This window comes from Zonotrichia leucophrys, chromosome 23 (assembly GCF_028769735.1).
Source record: "Zonotrichia leucophrys gambelii isolate GWCS_2022_RI chromosome 23, RI_Zleu_2.0, whole genome shotgun sequence".
In the NCBI taxonomy this organism is placed as follows: Eukaryota; Metazoa; Chordata; class Aves; order Passeriformes; family Passerellidae; genus Zonotrichia; species Zonotrichia leucophrys.
The window spans coordinates 5,086,015-5,107,412 of NC_088192.1; the positions used below are offsets into that span (position 1 = coordinate 5,086,015).

A 21,398-nucleotide genomic window follows, 5' to 3' on the forward strand; every position below is an offset into this window, starting at 1 on the left:
TGGCCACCATTCTGCAGAAAAGGTGCTGGAAATGTTGTTTTTTTAATTTCCCACTTAGGAGCTACTTGTGGGACAGCAGAAAACAGGAAGAGTCCTTTGTGGAGGAACAAATGAGCATGGCCAGGTAATTCTGAAAGCAAATGCTTCCTCCAAGGGGGCAGCAGGCACTGCACTCCTGTGCAGGGTCACCAAGTGCCAGGAGTCAGGGGACAGCCCTGGGAAGCAAAGAGACATCACAGAGCTATCAACACCCAGGGGACATGTCCGTGGGGAAATGCGCTGGCAGGACACACGGACAGTGGAAAATGTGACCAACAGTGACAGAATCCATCTCAGGCACAGCTGAGGGAGCTGGGAAGGGTCTGGAGCCCCAGGAGAGGCTGAGGGAGCTGGGCAGGGGCTCAGCCTGGAGCAAAGGAGGCTCAGGGGGCCCTTGTGGCTCTGCACAGCTCCTGCCAGGAGGGCACAGCCTGGGGGGTCGGGCTGTGCTCCAGGGAACAGGGACAGGAGCACAGGGAACGGCCTCAGGCTGGGCCAGGGCAGGGTCAGGGTGGATATTGGGAATTTCATCGCTGAAAGATTATCCTGGCCTAGATTGTCAGGGCAGCGGTGGAGCCCCCATCCCTGGAAGCGTTAGAGAAAGGTGTGGATGTGGCACTTGGGGAAATGATGAGGAGGTGTTAGCTCATAGGTTGGACTAGATGATTTTAAAGGTTTTTTCCATCCCAGTTCATCCCGCGATCCCACGGCCGTGCCCCCCCTCCATGAGGGCTGAGGGGGCCAGGGGGGGGACAGAGGGCGGGGCTATGCCGGCTCCGGCCACGCCCCCGTCCTCAGGCTCTGGGCCCGCCCCCTTCCCGTTCCGCCCCGCGCATGCTCAGAGGTGCCGCTGGGCCTCATGCGGTTCCCAGCCGAGCCGGCCGGGAGCGGCGCCGCGCGCGTTCCGCACCTCCCGCCCGCTCCCCCCGCGCGCGCGCTCTCCGCGCGCCCGGCGGCACCAGGTGAGAGCGGCGGGCGGGACCATCCGGGCAGCGCTGAGAGGGGGGGACACGACCGGGGACGGGCGGCAGAGCGGGACCACGCGGACTCCGCGGGCCTGGCGGCGGGGCCACGCGGGCGGCGGTGGCGGGAATTTATGGCGGGAGGAGCGGGCAGCGCGCCGGCCCTCAGCACGGCCCGGGGGACGCTGTCAGCGATGTCAGCGGGCAGCGCACCGGCCCTCAGCGGCGGGCGGGGAGCGGCCTGGGGGTCGCTGTCAGGAGTGTCAGCGGGCAGGGCACCGGCCCTCAGCGGCGGGCGGGACACGGCCCGGGGGTCGCTGTCATCAATGTCAGCGGGCAGGGCACCGGCGCGGGGGTCGCTGTCAGCAGTGTCAGCGCCCGGGGCGCGTTCCCCCGGCAGAGCCCGCGCTGAGGCGGTGCCGGTCGGTGTCTGTCGTGTCCAGGCTCGGGGCAGATGAAGTACATCCTGGTCACGGGCGGCGTGATCTCGGGCATCGGCAAGGGCATCATCGCCAGCAGCATCGGCACCATCCTCAAGTCCTGCGGGCTGCATGTCACCTCCATCAAGATCGACCCCTACATCAACATCGACGCCGGCACCTTCTCCCCGTACGAGCACGGTGGGTGCCCCGCGGGCTCGGTGTCGGGGGCTGCCGGGTGGCGCCGGGGCTGCCTTGGCTTGCCGTGAATCGTTTCCTTTGTACGAGCCTTTGTGCCTGCTCCTGAGCCTGCCAGCGCTGCGGGCCGGCTGCTGTGCCCACAGCACAGATGTGCTCTGCCTGTTCTTGCTGCTGCCTGAAGGGGTTCGGTCCCCAGAGCGCTGCTCCTCTCGCTTATAAAGGCTTTTAGTTCTGTTCGCCACTCCTGAGCTTGCTGTGGCAATCAGGGAAGGAGTTTCCTTATGTTCCCGACACGTGTGCCTGTTTCTGTGCCTGCAGGGGAGGTGTTTGTGCTGGATGATGGAGGGGAGGTGGACCTGGACCTCGGCAACTACGAGCGCTTCCTCGATATCCGACTCACCAAAGACAACAACCTGACCACGGGGAAGATCTACCAGTATGTCATTAACAAGGAGAGGAAAGGAGATTATCTTGGCAAAACGGTCCAAGGTGATGCAAAACTTCTTTCCTGGTGCTTAAAAGTGCATTCTGTGTATTTCAACCCTGGCTGGATGCTTTTGCCTTTCATCTTTGCTTGAGGCTCTGCACCATCCTGCCTGTGTTTGGACTGTGCTGGACTTGGGTCCAGCTGTCTAATGTACCCAGTGATAAATGTGAACAGACTTCAGACCAATGCACTTTGGGGTTGTTTGTTAGCTGGTTAAAATGGTAAATGCTTTTGATAACTCATGTCATTAGAAAACCCAAAGGATTTGTGAGTATCAGATCAGTCCCTTCTCTTTTTAACCACTCTGCACAGCTGGTTGACATCAGGACTTTTACAAACAGTTGAAAACAGTGTTACTTTCTCTATTTAGGGCAAAGAACAGTTTGTGCTTGACTCTTTCAGCTTAAAGGAAACGTTGCTTACATGTGTTTAAATTAAGGCAGGGTTCAATTTCCTGCCAAGGCCCTTGAAAATCACAGCCAAGAATAATCACTTCAAAAATGCACAGTTCTTTAAAGACAAAAATTCCTGCTCAAGCCCTGGCTAGTGGTTGTCAGTAATTTGCTCTCTAATGAGTTAAGAAGGAGAAATGTCTGGGGGCTTTAACCTTTGCCTGGGTTTCTTTTCCAGTTGTTCCCCACATCACAGATGCCGTACAGGAATGGGTGATGAGGCAGGCACGGATTCCTGTGGATGAAGATGGCATTGAACCCCAAGTTTGTGTGATTGAGGTTTGTAACTTTTTTTAAAAGTAGGCAGTTTTGTTTCTTGTATGCAGTAAACTGATCTATCTGCATATTTTGCATTTTTGCTTTACAGAAATGTTCAACTTGGTGTGTTATTGAATGGGTTAAAAATTCCCCTTGTTAATTTCAATTATTAATCTTTTGAATTGCTGCCTCATGAGGGGCAGCCCCAGAGGACCCCAGGGCACAGCTGGAGCTGTGTCAGGGGAGATTTAGGCTGGAGATCAGGGCAAGGTTCTTTGCCCAGAGGATGCTGGCACTGCCCAGGCTGCCCAGGGAATGGGCACTCCCAGAGCTCCAGGGTGGAATTGTTGGGGAATCTGTGCAGGGTTTTAGACTGGATTCATTGGGTCCCTTCCAGCTCAGGATATTCTATGAATTAACTTACAGAATGAATTTTTTAGCTCTTGTAACTCAATATTCCAGTCTGAGTTAATTGTGCTGTGCCCTCTTCTCCCTTGGTGGATGGAGGCAGGGGAGGTAAATCCCCCTCTGGATTGTTGTCTTTCCTCCTCCCAGTGACCAGTTCAAGCACAGACCTGCAGCAGGAAGTGGCACAAGGTAGTGGTGGCACTTCTCAGGGTGTTTATGGAACATTCTGCTGCCAGAAGGACACAGAGCAGGGTGAGGGCTCTGGCAGTGCTGAGCTGGCTGCTGGGATGTGCTAACACAGGAGAGGGAGTTTGTCACAGAGCCCAGGTCAGGGTGACTTGGGCTCTGCCTGCAGCCAATTTGTGTGCCAGGATCACAGGCCCAGATCTCAGGTACCAAGGAGGCACTGTCTGTCTTGCATCTGTTCCTGCACGTGTCCACTCTGTATAGTTCTAAAACTTAACAGAAATTTTGCTTCTCAGTGCCACCTAATGTTCATAAATCATAATTTTCACATCTGAGCATTTTATTTTCTCTGACTAGAAAATAGAAGTCAAGCTGATGCCTCTGAGGTGCTGCCCATAGGGGAAGCTGTTTTTCTTGTGGCTTTTTGATTTGTGGGGAAATGATGACAGTAGAGTAGCACCTGGAGTAGATTGTTATGTGTTGGGAATTTAGCTGCTAGAAAATGGAAAAGTACAAAACCATGGCTAATTCCAAGTCCTGCACCTGCACAGATAGCAGTGTCCTTGGGCCTAGCTGTGGTATAATAACAAACAGTGAAAGAGACATGAGAAAAGAGAGATGTAACCCCTAAGGAATGAGGAAGAGTTGATGGTATAGTTTAACCAATAGATTGCTTAGCTTACAGAATATTCATAAGCTTATTACTCGCTGTATAAGTGTCTGATGCTCTCTTCAATAAATGGAATTTGCTTATCACTCATATTGAGTGTCTGAGTCTCCCCTCACCGACAAATGGCTCGACCCCGGCAAAGGCCCTCATTTCTCTGTGACAGTTATGTATTTTCATGTCTCTAGTGTGCACCTTGAGCAGGTTTTGGCAGTAACTCCCAGTGTGTGTGTGTGTGTTGGCAGCTCGGGGGCACCGTGGGTGACATTGAGAGCATGCCGTTCATCGAGGCCTTCCGCCAGTTCCAGTTCAAGGCCAAAAGAGAGAATTTCTGCACCATTCATGTCAGCCTGGTTCCCCAGGTGAGGATCTGAAACATACTGGTGGGCAGAACCTTCCTCAGTCCAAAATTTCCTAAAGAGGTATTTCTGAAATGCTTAAGTGCTGTTACTTCTGTATTTCTGTGTATATATCAACTTCTGGAAGAAGTAGAGAGATTTTATGTTTATATATTTTAAAAGTCTCACAGGAGTTTAAAAACAACTTTTCAAAGATTGTAAATGTGTAATAAAGGCTTGGGAGTTGCAGAAATGCAGCATGAGCATTCCTTGTGTCAGACTGAACTGGATTTGACAGAGCAAATTGATAATTATGGAGTGCTCAATGTTGGTTCTCTTCTCCCTTTAACCCCTTCTGTCCAGGCCAGGTGATTTATAAAGAAAAATCAGAAACACAAAAATTAGGTATTTGGAAGGAGCAGTGGATAAACCTCAGGCTCTCTGTCCCTTTCCATCCTGCACTCCAGTGGGCAGATTGGAGTTTGGGTTCCTGCTGTTGCTCTCAGTCCTGGGGATTAAATGGTTCAAGTGAATTGTCCAAGAACTGAGTCAAAGTTTTTATGAGATGTCTGAGATATTAACCTGCTGAATCATTGCTGCTTATCACAATCTGATGCACCCACTGCTCTTCTCTGGCCAGCCAAGCTCGACAGGGGAGCAGAAGACCAAACCCACCCAGAACAGTGTTCGTGAGCTCAGAGGTCTGGGACTCTCTCCAGATCTGGTAAGGTTTGTGTAGCTTTAAAGTTTGTGGCATTAAATCTAAAATCTAGCATGTTGCTGCAGCAGTCTTGTCTAAGTAATTCTATGAGAACTCTTCTATAGTGGTGATAAATAAGGAAAAGAAACTGAATTGTGGGTTGTTTTTTTTTTTCTCAAATCAGAGTCTGCACAAAGACAGCTCTTTCTAGAGGTTTGTTTTATGAATGCCTGGGTGTTTCTGTTTGCATCACAACCCTGATGTTGCTGCTGTGTTAGATTGTTTGCAGGTGCTCCACTCCACTGGATACCTCAGTAAAAGAAAAGATTTCCATGTTCTGTCATGTTGAACCAGAACAGGTGAGGGTTGCTGTCTGTGCTTCCTTGCAGTAAATACTGGAGCTGTTTGTCAGATGCTGAGGGGGGTTTTGTCTAGTGCAGCAGTTCCAGCTCTGTGTTTTGGTAGCTGCATAATTCATTTGCTGCTTTGTCTTACCTCCCTTCCTGACACATGAACCTGCTGCTAAGCCAATTCTTTTTGTGCCAGCACCCTGGTTTTCTTGTAAGGTGATTGGTATAAGATTTTATGGAATCCAAGGTGATTTCTGAATCACTGTTTTAACCTTAATTATAGTTCCACATTCCTTCTGTGAACACAGAACAAGATTTTCCAGTATTTAGAGGTGAAAAGATTACCCAAAATTAGTTTTAAAGGATATATGACTGTACTTCTGCTCTTTTCACAATATTATTGTTCTGCCCAAGAATTCTTGAGGAGAGATTTCTCAGAGAGGTTGAAATGGTGTTTGGGAGAAGCAGTGCTTCACTTGAAGGTTGTGATGTGCACAGATTCCATATTTGCACGATTCTTTCTATACTGAGACTTGTAACACATTCTAAGGTGGACCTTGGAAAATAATCAAAAGTGTGTAAGGCTGAGTTTTAGCACTTTGCAATCCAGCTGGAGCTCACAAAATGTTGTCTTTTTGTGAAAGACTGAGTATAACTTCATAATCCCAGGTTCTGTCAAGTAATTTTCATTAATCTGCTCTATAGCAAGACCAGACTTGAGTCCTGCAATTTCAAGCACTGCACTGCTGGCAATAATGTTGATGTGTCATCAGTAAAATATCTACCTCTTGTTGGCCAGGAATTCAGAATAAGTTGGCTCCTGTCCCTTTCCAGGAAGTTTAATGCAGTTCTATGTAGTTGTTGCTCTGACTGCTGTTGCACTTGGATTGAGAAGTGAGCAGTAAAAGAGGAAAATGTGCAGCCAAGGAGGTTTGACTGGTGCAGAACTGAACTCTGCTTTCATTTGAGTCAGTAGAAATGAAGATTTAAAGAAGTTTTGCCAGTGTTTTGGATCATTAAAGTACAGGTTCATTATTAATGGACAGATGACATTTGTCCTGAGCCATCTTTTCCCATTTCAGTGCGCTAGAACTGTTGATGTAGATTCTCCTCATTGACCTAAGAATTCTTTGCTCATAATTGTGTAATCCCAAATTGGATGAGGGGCACCCTGTAAAGTGTATTGGGGTCACAGATTGCCCTGGGTTTCTCTCAGACTGGGAGCCCTGGTTAGGAAGGACAGTGAGGGAAGGGGGAAGCTGTGCCTGTGGCAGTTTGTCTGGAGCTTCACTTGTGATTCTGTGTCACAGGAGTCTCTCTGGGGTGTCCTTTGAACTTTGCTGAGTGCTGGGCAGCTGACTCTCCTGCTGGGTTACTGTGTTCTAACCCTTCCCAAGGGGCTCCAGGGAGCAGCAATGCCTTGCAAGTGCTGAAGAAATGGCTTTTTCAGGCATAAGGAAACCAGTATTAAACTACTGATAGTTATATTGTGATGGTGTTCACAGGGGTCTTAGGGTGAGGGAAGAGATGAGGATCTGACTCCATGTTTCAGAAGGCTGATTTATTATTTTATGATATATATTATATTAAAACTATACTAAAAGAATAGAAGAAAGGATTTCATCAGAAGGCTGGCTAAGAATAGCAAAAGAAAGAATGATAACAAAGGTTTGTGGCTCAGAGAGTCTGAGCTGACTGACTGTGATTGGCCATTAATTACAAACATCCAACATGGGCCAATCACAGATGCACCTGTTGCATTCCACAGCACCAGATAATCAATGTTTACATTTTGTTCCTGAGGCCTCTCAGCTTCTCAGGAGAAAAAATCCTAAGGAAATGATTTTTCATAAAATATCATTGCTACGTTATATTATTCAAAATGTTATTGTCTGGAAGTTTAGGTGGTCATATGGTTTTCTGCTAGAGGAATACTCTGAGTAAAAATGATTGTAGAGGCACTGGATTGCTGTTTTAATGATATTTTCTGAACAGGTGATTTGTGTCCATGATGTCTCCTCCATCTACCGGGTTCCTCTGCTGCTGGAGGAGCAGGGAGTTGTGGATTACTTCAGGCACAGGCTGGACCTGCCCATCGAGAGGCAGCCCAGGAGGATGCTCATGAAGTGGAAGGAGATGGCAGACAGGTGAGCTGCCCTGCTGGGCACACTGCAGCACACTTCAGGATTTATTTCTGTTCTTGGTTGTTGATTGTTTGAGATAATGTGTGTCATTTCCTGTTCCTCAAGTCTGTTCTTACATGCTCACATTGGTTTTTTACTTTTGCTCAGAGCCCCATCTGCACTTTGAATGTTTCCACAGCTGCTGTGGGAGGTTCTTCCCAAAGCATTCATGTTGAAATAACAAAATTTTGTTAATACTTTCAAATGGAGATGCAAGTTATGTGTTATCTCAGAGATGTCAGGCTTGATGAAACCAAAAATCCTACAGCTCCAACTTCTGTTCCTCCTGCTTTGTTTAGCTGAGCCTTAATGCAGTGATAGTCCTGCAGACCCTTGGAGGTGAAGAGAGAAACCCTGACTGGATTAGAATGGGGAACTTTTATTCCAACTGGGTTTCTTTTGCTTGCAAGAACTGCTCTGAACTTCATTCATTAATGTGCTGCTAAAACAACTGAATGGGTTTCAGACAACCTGTGCCAGTGCCTCACCACTCTCATTGTACAAAATTTCATCCTTGTATCTGCCTAAATCCCCCTTCTTTTGGATTAAAACCATCACCACTTGTCCAGGCACAACAGACCCTACTAAAAAGTTTCTCATAAATCCTCTTGCTGGAAGGCTGCCATAACATCCCCCTCTCCCTGGGGCTTTTTCTTCTTCAGGCTGAACCACCCCAATTCCCTCAGCCTTTTCTCCATAAAATCCTGTGAGATAAACTTAGTGAGATCCTTATCTTCTGTTGGAAGTTTACTGTGAGTCAAACCCAGCTTGAAGTTATTAAAAGCTCTTGAAGTTATTAACAGCTGGACAGCTCTGCCCTCCCTTTTTATTAAAAAAAAAAATCTCTCAGTAACATTACCAAGTGTTGAAATCCTTTTGTAGCTATATGGAGATGTCAGGAGTGTCAAAGAATATCTTTGAGAGTGCTTTCAGGCAAGTGAGACAAGTGTTTGGTACCTGTTCTGAGACTCCTTGGACACTGGAGTCTGAAATTGAGAAACTGAATTGTGGGGGTTTTTCTTCTGAGGCATAGAATCAGTATTCATGGGGAAATAGTGAATAGAGTCTTTTCAGAAAGTGCTTGAATGTCAACTGAAGCCTTAAATATCTTTGTTCTTAAAAGAAATTAATTTTCAAGATCTAGATGCTTTCCTTGATTTCTGTGCCTGCCACAAGCCAGCGCTGTCAATAACATTTCCTTTGATGGGGAATGTCCTTGTCACCAGCTGGGCTGAAGTTATTTAGCAATTCTGAGAGAAACTTTAAACAAACTTAGCTGTGGCCAGGAGTGCTGTGTGAATCCTGTGCTGCCAGGTGCTGGGGATTGAGAGTGGAGGCAGCACAGCCTCAGGGCTGCAGAAATCCTTTCTGTGTGTGGAGCTGCTGATAGGAGCTCAGCAGCAGCGTGGGAAGATGCTGTGCAGTACAAACATACACCAAGCTGTGCTTTGATCCTCTCCTAGGAGTTCAGTGCAGCCTTTGAATCTAATACAGCTTCCTGAAAAGGCAGCTTGGATCTGCTCAGAGTGGCTTTTCATCATCAGCAGAGAGGAGTTAATTTATGTGTGGCTTTCTGCAAGTGTTTTCCTCAGTCATTGTTCTGGGTTTGATCTCGCTTTGATGTTTCTAAATCTTAATTATTGTAAAAGGTCACTGTTGCAAGGACGTCAGCTCTGCTGGACACACTGAGGAGAACAGGAAAAGTTTGTTTGTTCCTTGGAAGGCTGAAGAGAATGGAAGATTCCATCCCTGTCCTGTTGCTGCTGGAATAACCTGTGTGCTCTGGTGTCCTGCAGGTACGACCGTCTGCTTGAAACGTGCTCCATTGCCCTGGTGGGCAAATACACCAAATTTTCTGACTCCTATGCATCTGTCATCAAAGCCCTGGAGCACTCTGCCCTGGCCATCAACCACAAACTTGACATCAAGGTAGGGCTGGGTCTGTGTGTGGGGGAAAAACTCCACCCATGCTGCTTCCACCCACACTGCTGCCCATCCTGACTCAGATTTTCACAAAGCCATAGACAGAAAGGGAGAAGTGATTAAGCCAGTGAACATCCAAATTATCCTTGCATCAAAACAGCTGTTTTGATTATAACAGCTTTAAAACAGCTGTTATCAGGCCTAAAGCAGCTTCAGAGCAAAGCAGCCTGTCCTGTGAGCTGGAATGGATGGAAACTCCACTGTGACAGTGGGGGATGGATTGGAGGTGGCACTCTCTGCTCTCATTTCTCTGACACTTGTTGCAAGTAATTCTTTTTGTTCTTATATCCTTTTTGTTGTTTTATCCTTTTTGTTGTTGTTAACCTTGTGGTACTCAGGTTTTATGATGCTCCTGCCTCAGGCTTTATTAAGGTTTTCATGTTGGTTTGGATGCACAGATGCTTTCAGGGGTCTTGGTCATAGCTGGATGCTCTGAAGAGGTGAAATATGAATTCTACCTGTTGCTAGAAATTAAATTTTCATTTCAATAGATTTCTAAATGCCCAGCAGTTCCATGATGTCAGTGAGTCATGGAAATAGGTGATTGCTTTTTAACAGTGCTGATCTAGGTCAGGATTTCCTTTCAACTTCCAAAATCAGTAGAGGTGAAGATAAGCAAAACAAGACTGGTAAAGTGCAAACCCTGCACGTGGATCTGTGGGTGTTCCCTGGCACAGCTGTGTCTGAGTGGCTCAGCAGTGGAGTGAGCTCTGTGAGCTCTGTGCTGAAGAACTGAGTAGCTGTTGTTACTTAAAGAACTGATTGGTAGTTTTGCAACTTCCAAAAAACAAACAAAAAAGAAGGACAATATTGTTCTTTTAAAGGGTTAGCAGCCTGCCAATACACCCAGAAGTTCAGAGGTACTGGAATGCTGGAGATGAGAAAATGGAAAAATTGCAGGGTTTTTTCCGTTGTCATAACACCCTTTAATTACAGCAGCCTGTTTCACCATAGCCTATTTCTTCTGCAGTGCCTCTTGAAGGAGATGTTTATTTGATGAGAGAGGGATAGGTTTTTTCCTGTCTGTGTGGTGCTTTGTGTCTGCACAGCCCCATGCTCCCACCATCCTCACACTGAACATCACAGGCTGGGGCTCAGGGGCTTGGTGGGAGTCCCAGCAGGGCTGCAGAGAGGGGAGGACACAGAAATCATGGGTTCTGTTTGTGCACCAGGAACAGGGGGGTGAGAAAAGGAGTTTTGTTGGCTAACAGATGGGAAATCAGCCCAGAAAAAACTAAAGAATCCATTAGGAAACAAATCCAGAGGTTTCCAGGAGGAATGATGCTGTCTCAATATCTCATCATCTTTTTTTTTTTGGATTTCTTCCCAGTACATTGACTCTGCTGACTTGGAGCCAGACACTCTGCAGGAGGAGCCTGTCAGGTACCACGAGGCCTGGCAGAAGCTCTGTGGTGCTGAGTAAGTTCTGCTGTGGCCCTTTCCTTGGAGAATGTCTGATAAATCTGTTTTCAGCACATTCTGACCAGGCCCCAGACACCTCTCAGGGACATTTAGGAGAAGGTGTTAAATGGAGAATTGTTAAATAAGTGGGGGAAATGATCATGGTGGTGAGGATATGCACACCTGCATGATCAGATGGAAACTGTGAGAGGAAATCAGGAGGAAGGAAAGGTACAGGTGAAGCCAGAGTGAGGATGGAAGATGTAAATGGGGTAACAAATTCTTCAGAAATAGTATGAGAGGGGGAAAAGCATTGGTATGCAGAGGAGTGCCAAGAATTAGCACAAAACCAAGAAAAGTGGGGCCTGTAACCCCTCAGGATTGGAGTGAGAGCAGAATAAAGAACCCCCTGCAGGGTTTGGTGTTGGGACAACCTGACACTGGGCTTTCCTCAGCATGGGCCTGGCTGGGTGATGTGTTTGCAAACACGTTTGGGGCAGGGTGTGAGTCCCACAGCATGAACCATTTCTGCATGGGAACCTGTGAGATATTTGGGATCTCTCTTTGGGAAGGTAAAATTGGCATTTATGAAATATTTCTCCCTCTTTATGTGAAACTGCTGCAGCCAGGCCTTGCCACGTGGCTGTTTCAGAGCCCTTTTCAGGGCAGAGAGGCCTTGCAAGGGCAGGATTTTATGGGAGGGAGGTGATTTGTGGTTTGGGGCAGCCATGCTGAATGGAATCTCTTCATCCTCATGCAGTGGAGTTCTGGTTCCTGGTGGATTTGGTGTTCGAGGGACAGAAGGCAAAATCCAAGCTATTTCCTGGGCAAGGAAACAGAAAAAACCCTTTTTAGGTGAGAATAATGTTTCATCCATCAGAAATAAAGGAAGGGAAGTTGAAGGTGTCTGTACTGCTCTGCAGCAGGAGCTGCCCTGATCGTCACTGGTGTGTGGATGAGCAGGGAGTGCAGCCTCAGCCCTGCTTAGCTCTGGAGTGGTCACAGCTGGCTGGGCTGGCTGACAGGGAGTGTGTAATGAGGGGATTGCAGTCTAGGGATGTTTCACATCAGGCTGTGGTGATCTTGGCACCAGGGAATACAAGGCTGCATTTCAGTGAAGTGTCTGTGGTGAGAAGCTGGAGTTTGAGCAGAGGGGATGGGAAAGGGAGGGAAGTGAAGCTTGTCAGGACTAGAGAGCCCTGAATCCCAAAGATCTGCCTCATCCAGGTTTTCCTCTGGCTCAGGATCCTCTGTGAGGGTGTGTGTGCTTGCAGCAAGGGCTCAGAGGTCCCTGTCCTGACCTGATCCATGTCCTGTCTGTCCTTCCACAGGAGTCTGTCTGGGAATGCAGCTGGCAGTGGTGGAGTTTGCTCGCAGTGTCCTTGGTTGGACAGGTAATGGCACAAAACCCTTCCTGCCTTTGGTCATTTCTTGGGTTGCTGTGACTTGTTTAGATACTTTTTAGACTTTTTTAGATAATATGATTTGAAGTTTTTCATAGGTCAGTTTAATTTTTTACTTAGACCTGTAAAAATCCCTATCTCTTTTGCTAATTCAAAGTAAAAACAGCAATTTCCTTAACCTATTTAAATAAAAATCAAAGGAGTAAGTCATGCTGATAATGACAGAAAACTTCCTGTTGCTCAACATGAGGTTCTTAGCTCCTGAAAATGAAACACCATGGCAAATTCCCACTGCAGCCAGTGGCAATGAAGCCCAAACAGCAATTCAGGCAGCCAGCAGCTGCAGCTCCTCCAGTGAGTGGAGTTACCTTCTGAGCCCCTCTGCTTGGATTGTTAACACAGCTCCCTTCAGAGAGTGCTAAATTGAGTTCTCAGCCTCTTTGGTTCTCTGGAGTAATGAGGGTGAGGAAAAAGGAATTCCTCAGACCATTGTGCTCCTTTCCCCTTTCCCTGCCTTTATTTCTGTACTTGAAGCTGTGTTTTTCCTGAATGAGGGTGGCTTATCCTGCAGCTGCAGCCTTTGGAATTGGTACTGAACAGTGCTGGCAGCCCTGTTCCTGCTGCCTGGGCTGCTCTGGGGATGAGGAGCAGCAGCTCCTGGAGGTGATGCCATGGTCTGAGCCACTCTGTGCTCCTGACTGCTGAATGTTGCATTGCAGATGCCAACTCAACAGAGTTTGACCCCAAAACTTCTCATCCAGTGGTGAGTTTATGGTGATTTATTTGTGATATCCTTACCTGACTGTCCTGCACGTCCCTGGGCATGATGGCCAGGAGAAGCTGTGGCTGTCCCTGGATCCCTCAGGGTTGGACAGGGCTGGGAGCAGCCTGGGACAGTGGGAGGTGTCCCTGCCATGGCAGGGGTGGCACTGGATGGGATTTAAGGTCCCTTCCAACTCTAACTGTTGTATGATAGCTGCAGACAGATCTGAATTCCTGGGAACAATTGTGGAAGGCTCTGTGTTTCTGGTCCAGGGTCTGCCATAATAATTGGCTTCCTCAAAGTGAGGAACTTGTCAAAAAACAGCTTATGGTGTTATTTATCAAAGGGTGAGCAAGTCTGATTTAATTTTTTTCCCCCATAAATTTGCTTGTTTGTTTAAAATGCAGTTCAATAAACAGCCCAGTATTGGTGTGTGCAATCTGTAAACTCTGAGGCCATTTCCTCTGTGAAAGTTCCCTGAATATCCACAAAATATCCATAGGTACTGAACAGCTCAGGCAGCTACCCCAGTTCTCTTGGTCTGCCTTGTTCTGTTCCTTGGGCTGGTTTCCTTGGTTTTTTGCATGAATGTTGGTGGGATTTTTTTTCCTTTTATGTGTCAGAGTCTGCCTGTTATTGTTAATTCTCCCTGATTCTCACCTCCCTCTGAATTCTTTCCACAGGTCATAGACATGCCAGAACATAATCCTGGGCAGATGGGTGGGACAATGAGGCTTGGCAAGAGGAGGACACTCTTCCAAACCAAGAATTCAATCATGAGTAAGGCCCTTCTTGCCTCTTCTGGAAATGTTTCCTTGGGGAAGTGAGGCCTGGGGATGTTCAAACATCCCTGAATGGCAGCTGTTCACAGATTGTTCTGCTGGGGAATGGGGATCAGGGAATTTAATTCCCTCCAGAAGTGGCAGATTCTGAAGGATGCTGATCAAATGGATGTGTTAAAAGCTGTGATCACTGCTCTAAGGAACATTTTACTTCTGCAGGGAAGCTCTATGGAGATCATGATTTCTTGGAAGAGAGACACAGACACAGATTTGAGGTAAAAATGCAAATGTGGGTATTGAGCTTTCCTGTGCAATCCAGACACAAGAGATCATGGCTTGTCTTGCTTCTGATTTTCTAGGTCAATCCAGAACTGAAAAAGTGTTTTGAAGAGCAAGGTCTGAAGTTTGTGGGGCAGGATGAGGAGGGAGAGAGGATGGAAGTGGTTGAGCTGGAAGGTGAGTCCTTAACCAGCTGGTTTGTGTGTGGGATGGACAAGGGAAAGTGTTTGGAGGGGAATGGAGCAGCTTTTCATGTGGGACCCATTGACTTTCTTGATTCCATCCATAAAATGATGGTAAAAATAAAATCCCATGTCACTCTCCATTCATGGACAGCATAACGAGAATTTCACCTGCAGCTCAGCCCCAAGCTTGAGAGCCTTGACCGGAATGTTTTGTTTGTTTTCAGACCATCCTTTCTTCGTTGGTGTTCAGTATCACCCCGAGTTCCTCTCCAGGCCCATCAAGCCATCACCCCCATACTTTGGGCTCCTCCTGGCATCTGCAGGGAGGCTCACCCACTACCTGCAGAAGGGCTGCAGGCTCTCCCCCAGGTGGGTTTCACACAGACCCCAGTCAGAGCTGGCACAGGATGGTGCTGCTTCCTGCAGGATAGCCCAGAGCATCCTCTTGGCACAGAGTCCTGGGGATAACTTGGTATTGCACCCTCTTCTTTCCACTCTCCTTTTCAAAGCCCACATCTGGTGTGTTGAGGCTGATTTTGGGGGCACAGAGCTGTCCTGCAGAGAGGCCCTGGCTTCAGGGAGAGGATCTGCAGCCTTGTGCTGTCAGTCATGCTCTTTGAGGAAACTGAGCTTGGGCCTGCTCTTTTACATGACTGGAGACCTCATGGGCTTCTCCCTGCATTGCTCACAGTCCCATGTACAGGCTGGTCCATGAGAAACCTTTGCTGGTTTAAAGAACAAGCCCTGGTCCATGAGAAACTTGTTCCTGTTACTGGTTTAAAGAACAAGCCCTGGTCCATGAGAAACTTGTTCCTGTTACTGGTTTAAAGAACAGCCCTGGTGGTTGCAGCCTCTTATTTTATTTTTTTTCTGCTGACTTCAGCTTTCTTTGTTCCAGTTTGCAAGGCAAGTGGTGTTTTGGGTGGATTTAATGGTGCTGCTGTTCCCCAGTGCCTGCAATTCCCTTTGGCACTCAGGACTGTGCAAGAAATAACAAGCATTTGGTACTGACCTGTTCTCCTCCTCACACTGAGTGCTGACAGGCACTAAACAAAAACCAGACCAAATGCTGAGGAGAGTTTGCAGTGTCTGTATCAAACCCAGGCAAATGCAGTGCCAAAATTAAAGTGTTGGCTTTGTGGGCTGAGCTGCAGAGCAGCTGCCCCACAGGATTCCTGTGTTGGTTCAACATCACAGTGGTCAGGTGTGGTCCAGAGGAGTTTTGTGTGTGAGGCATTTTCATTTCAGTGCCTCCAAGGCTGGAGGGATATTCTAACTCTGCTTCTGCACATTTGAGTTTGAAATGGCTCCTTGCAGCAGAGGAGCTGAAGTTTTCCCTGTGCTGCAGCATCCCACATTAATTAATTAATCTGTATTTAAAGCACTTGTGCTCCCTGACCCCAAATCCTTTACTCCTGCAGGGACACCTACAGTGACAGGAGTGGCAGCAGCTCTCCTGACCTGGAGATAACAGAGCTGAAGTTCCCTTCAGCAAACCACGACTGATTCCTGGTAATGTTTCATTATCTCAGCCTCTTTCTTTGGAAAAAAAAATTTCTTGGCCAATCTTTGCTCCTGACAACTGATTCCCACATTATTTGGTAGAAATAATGGAGACCATGAGATGTGCTGGTGCTCACAGTTCAGATGTGTTAGCACAGTTTAGATCTGTTCCAGCTGTGCTGAGGGCTGGGTGCTGCCTCTCTGGAACAGCTGGGGATGGGTGTCCCCTTAGCAAAGTGACACACAATAAAATAGAAATACACACAGAGGAATTTGGGGTTAGATTTGGGTAAAAGCACCAGTGGAGCACACCTGGAAATAGGGGCAGAGCTGCATAAGGGGTTCCTGGGTTTAGGAAATTCAGTATTTTGCAGTCCCTCACCATAGTAAAAGAACATCTTGGAAGCATCCATTGTGTCCATCTCGTGGGACAGCAGATCTGTCAGACCTAGGGCTCAGGCTCTGCTCTCTAAGGGTTACAGGGATGTGAAAACTGGATGTAAACAGTCCTGGGAAGGAGAAGACACTAAAACCTGGCACTCAGACTGCACCAACAAAACAGGCAGAGTTTGCATTTGCATCCTCCCTCCCAGTGGGTATCATGGATGTGACACCTGCCCTGCTCTGGCTGGTGTGTGAGGGGGTTTTAGGAGCTGAGCAGCATCTGCACACCCTGTGGGTGTGTGGGCTGCACTGCTGAGTGCCAGGGCACTGGAGACTCCAGCCCTTCCCTCCTTCCCTTCCAGAGTGACCTGCAGGGGGAAGCAGGGCCAGCCCCAGTGTGTCACAGCAGTGCTCCCCATCCCCGGGCACAGCACTGGGACCAGAGGGGACTGATCCACAACACCAACAGCTGAAGGATTAATTCTCCCTGTAAATGTTGATCCTAAAGATACTCTGAGCCTTGGTCTCACTGAAGTATCCCCTGGGATTTGTGTCACCCAACTCTGGGCTGCAGCACAGTGAAAATGCTGCTTTGGTGCTGCCTGTGGCTGAGCTGTGCTCACTGCCTGTGCTCTGTGTGGAAGGAGCCATGGCCAGGGCAGCAGTTCAGTGCCTTTGGAGGTGCCCCTGTGCCACACTCTGCCTCCAATGCTCTGCAGTTCCAGCTGTGGCTCTTCCCTGTCAGTAATTCCTGCTCCTTTTCTCTCCCCAGGTGTGTCCTTGCTGCACAGAGGAGTCTCCATTAGGTTTTCCAGGTGTTCTTACAGCAGCAGCTTCAACACCCTCAGCTTTGGGCTTTCCTAACTTATGGGTTTATAATTTTTGTTCTGTCCCTTATTTCCTCAGCTCTTCTGTCCTTTATTTTCTCTATAGATCTTGGTTATTTGTGGAGGAGAGTTCACAAAGGCAGATTTCCTTCAGCTGCAGCAGCTTGGAGGTCAAAGCAAGCTGGCTGTGGGATTTGCTGTGTTGAGGGGAATCCCATGGCACAAGTCCTTCCCAGGGCAGGCAGTGCCTGGCACCAGGGTGCCTTGGACACTGACACTGGAGCTGCTTTCTCCAGTATTTCTGCTCCCTCCTCAGTCTTTACTTACTGGTGAAATTATGGATGGCACAAGATTTTGGGGGCTGGCTTAGTGTCTGAGCTGGGCAGCTTCATGCAGCTTTTTTGGTTTGGTTTTTCTTTTTTTATTTTTCAGGGAAAGGGGGAAGGGGATGATTTTTTTTGTTTATTTTTTTTTCAGTAGCATTTGCAGACCTGGTGCTCTTGGTGCATTCATTGTCACTATGAATTTATAACCAGGAGGATCTTCCTGGAACAGTGTTACTGTGGAACATGCTCAGCTCTGGCTGAGGTGTCACTGCAGGGATGTGATGAGCTGGGATCAGGGCAGGAGAACAAAGCTGCCAGGGAAACCCAGACCTGAGGGGTCCCTGTGAGCCCTCCCTGTGCTCCTGGGGCTGGGAAACTCCAACCCCTTGCATCAAGGGGCAGGTGAGCACAGAGTGAACCACTGAACCACTTCCACTGCTGCCTTCAGCTGTGTCCCTGGCCTGGGGCACTGCAGCTCCTGGTGCTTTTTCATGGGTTTGAAGTGGAGTCTTTTTGTTGCCTTTTTGTCCTCATTGCATGTCCTGGGCTCCTGCAGCAGGAACCCTTCTCCTCCAAGGCTGTTCCTCAGGGAGGGGATCACCACCTGGGTGTGGTGTGTGGGGCTGAACTGCCTTGGTTCCCTGCCCTGTGTGGGCCTTGATTGAGGAGAAAGGAACAAAGAAAGGAAGGAAAGTGTCTCCCTTGTCTGATGTTGCACACTCAGACTTCAGCAGCTGCACGGTCAGACCTGGCTGAGCCACCAAACCAAGCCCTGTCCTGTCCCTCCCAGTGATCTCCTCCCTGTGTTAATCCTCATTTGTTTTAAATATTCCTGTAAAGCTGCTGTGAGCCTGGAGAGCTTGGAGCATTCCTCGTGTGCCAGTTCCAGCTGTTGGGCAGGAATCCTCAGTTGCAGTGCTCTGATGCTGCCCACTCCTGCCCTGGCCTGGCCATCCTGGGTCAGATCCTCCCTCAGCTGCAGCACAACTCTGTGGGTTTTTTTCTCCTGAAATATTTGTTTTGGCCAAAACTGTGCAACTGACTCGGTCATTAAATGCTCATTTGTAACAAACTGAGTGAGGAGCCCTGAGCCTGCTCTGTTCTGCCTGCTTGGAGGGAGGGAAGGAAAGGATTGAAGCAAAAAACTTCCCAGTCTTGAATAAGATAGCAAAAACTTGTGAGCTGTATTCACAGTGGGTTTAGACGTGGAGCTCCACAGTCTGAAGTTACTGAGCTTCCTTCCAGCCCTGGAGAAACCTGGGGAGCCTGGGCTGAGCCTGCAGGCTCTGCAGGGCAGGAAAAGGTTTCCAGTGGCTTGGAGCTGCCCCAGGAGGGTTTGTCCCACTCTGTCCTCCGCACCTGGGAGTGCTGCCCAGTGCAGGACAGGCAGGGCTGTGCACAACATCCATGGGGTGATGGGGGCTGTCACTGCCACCACTCTGCTGTCCCCAGAGCAGCCTCAGCCCTGGCTCTGGGGTCAGGAACAAGTTCAGGAACAGGACTGGGAGAAGACCTGTGGTTCAGGGGGGACAGGATGTGCTTCCCTGGCCTCACAATCACCCCCAGCCCCACCCTGGCCCCGCTCTCCCTCCCTGCCCAGGGCTCAGTCCATGAGTTCAGTCCCTGGGCTCAGTCCCTGGATCGGGCTCAGTCCCCGGGCTCATTCCCTGGGTTCAGTCCCCGGGCTCAGTCCCTGGGTTCAGTTCTGGGCTCAGTCCCAGGGTTCAGTCCTGGGCTCAGTCCCTGGGCTCAGTCCCTGGGTTCAATTCTGGGATCGGGATCAGTCCCGGGGCTCAGCCTGGTGCTGCCATCAGTGCACAAACCACGGGGAGGAACTTGGTATCCTTTTATTTATAAACAAATCAAGGTAAAATAAGTGCAGAGGAAAGCACAGGCTGCCCCTGGGGCAGGGACACACCGAGGGCCCCGCGAGCAGCGCAGGCTGCGCTACAGGACAAAAGCCATTTTATTACTTTGGGGTTTGGGGTATTTTTTCTTTTTTCTTTTTTTTTTTTTTTTTTGCAACTTTGCCCCTTAGGGGTAAACCTGACTCAGTGCAAGAGCCTGGAGGGTTGGTCACCACCACAGGGGCCCGTCCTGCTGCTGGCCAGGCCCTGGAGGCTGCAGGGGAGGTGTGAGCTGTGGCTCCCATGCAGAGGCTGGGGACAGCAGAGGGAAGTGCTTGGAGTGGAGATTCTGTCCCAGCCCCTGGGTCACTGCAGAGGGAGCGTGCTGAGCTGTGTGCCCTGGCACCATCAGCTCTGTCCTGCCAGGCTGGTGCCAGGGATGCTCCAGGGTCTGGGCAGCTGCTGTCCAGGGGCCACTGCGGTGGCTCCACTCTGACACTCCTCGTGCAGCTGCAGAAACCTGTCTGGGACCATGGGAAGCACTCAAGTGCCATCAAAAATAAATACATTAAACTGCCTGAGACCAATAGGTGCCTCGGGAAGGGCAAAGCCCTCACAGCCCTCACAAAGCCCTCTTCTGAGAGATGCCAGGACAGGTCACCATCCTGGGATGCTCTGGCCAGACCCAAAACCCTCACACACGCTGAGCTGGGACAGACCAAAACTCTATAGAGGAGCAGCAGTGCCCCTGGGAAGACAAACCTTAGCAGCTCTGGCTAAAAACCACCAAGAGCTGCGAGTTCAACACAGGTAGAAAAATCATCTCATCGTTTGAAACAGACAACTCCTTAGTAGAAAAAAAAATTCCAAATTAAAAAAAAAATTAAAAAAAGGCGAGCAGGATCAGCTGAGTCCTGCAGCACCCAGGCAGCCTCCAACACCAGCCCAGGCCCATCTGTGCCAGGGGCAGGCCAGGCCCAGCCCTGCTCAGCTCTCCCAGCTCTCTCCATGCCCCACACGGCCTCCCCAGTCTGGAATAAATACAAAGGCCTGCACCCCTAGCCCAGTGTGCCCAGCTGGAGCCAGCTCAGGAGCTGGGGGCAGGCAGAGCCAGGTGGATGGGCTCCCCCAGTTTGGAGACAGGGCTCTGAGCTCGCTGTGGTGGCACAGGGCTGGGGGCACCGAGCCCCTGGAGGCTGGGCAGGCTCAGTGCCCAGGGGCTGCCCCCCAGGCCCAGGGAGGAGCTGAGGCAAACACCGGGTCCTGGAGGCCCTGCTGGAGCCGCTTCATCCAGGGAAGCAGGACTGGGAGCTCATGGAGAAATGCTGGCTGGGCAGCAGGGAGAGACCTCGGCTTCCAACGCCCACAGCCCGAGTCTGGTGCAGAGCTCAGGTGTGCCAACAGCCACAGCTCAGCCCGGTGCAGAGCCCGGCTGTGCCAGTGCCCACAGCTCAGCCTGGTGCAGAGCCCGGCTGTGCCAACACCCACAGCTCAGCCTGGTGCAGAGCCCGGCTGTGCCAGTGCCCACAGCCTGAGCCTGGTGCAGAGCCCGGCTGTGCCAACACCCACAGCTCAGCCTGGTGCAGAGCCCGGCTGTGCCAGTGCCCACAGCCCGAGCCTGGTGCAGAGCTCAGGTGTGCCAGTGCCCACAGCTCAGCCTGGTGCAGAGCCCGGCTGTGCCAGTGCCCACAGCTCAGCCTGGTGCAGAGCCCGGCTGTGCCAGGCTCCTCCTGAGCGCTGTCGGGGGCCCGGCTGGCGTCGGGAGTGTCCGTCTGTCCGTCTGTCCGTCTGTCTGCTGCGGCGGAAGGGGTGTGTGCATGCGAACCTGTGGCAGGTGAGCGCGGGTGGGGCGGCCGGGAGCGGAGCTTCCAGGGTCCATCCTGCCAGGAGTCCTCTCAGAACTTGCCTTGCTTTAGCTTGTCAATGTGGTAGGTGAGCTTCAGGGCAGGCCCCAGCTTCAGCCCCATGTATTTCATCATCATGTCACTGCGCAGCAGCAGCAGGGCCTTCCCGTCGATCTCCTGCAAGGATCGACCACAGAGCTCGTGATGGCACCTGGGAGCCA

The 21,398-nt window shown here is 49.8% G+C and overlaps 2 protein-coding genes across 4 annotated transcripts in view; one reads left to right on the forward strand and one right to left on the reverse strand.

Annotated features, from left to right (window-relative positions):
* Window positions 1-853: 853 nt before the first annotated feature.
* Window positions 854-18,562, forward strand: CTPS1 (CTP synthase 1). Its single transcript, XM_064731559.1, has 19 exons — window positions 854-1,001; window positions 1,445-1,621; window positions 1,940-2,110; window positions 2,739-2,839; window positions 4,325-4,441; window positions 5,058-5,141; window positions 5,396-5,476; window positions 7,463-7,614; window positions 9,447-9,579; window positions 10,964-11,052; window positions 11,795-11,889; window positions 12,366-12,428; window positions 13,157-13,200; window positions 13,884-13,980; window positions 14,202-14,257; window positions 14,342-14,438; window positions 14,671-14,815; window positions 15,868-15,958; window positions 17,106-18,562. Exons 1-18 carry the CDS (start codon window positions 899-901, stop codon window positions 15,950-15,952), a joined length of 1,890 nt encoding a protein of 629 aa, XP_064587629.1. The 5' UTR covers window positions 854-898; the 3' UTR covers window positions 15,953-15,958; window positions 17,106-18,562.
* Window positions 18,563-19,317: 755 nt separating this feature from the next.
* SCMH1 (Scm polycomb group protein homolog 1) overlaps window positions 19,318-21,398 on the reverse strand; it is a 51,810-nt gene continuing 49,729 nt past the window's right edge. For 2 of the 3 annotated variants that reach the window (XM_064731438.1, XM_064731437.1), the window contains one exon: window positions 19,318-21,354. In XM_064731438.1, coding sequence (XP_064587508.1) covers window positions 21,229-21,354 — 126 coding nt within the window. In that variant the 3' untranslated portion in view covers window positions 19,318-21,228. The remainder of the gene's footprint in view (window positions 21,355-21,398) is intronic. The other variant, XR_010442663.1, reaches the window with a different exon arrangement.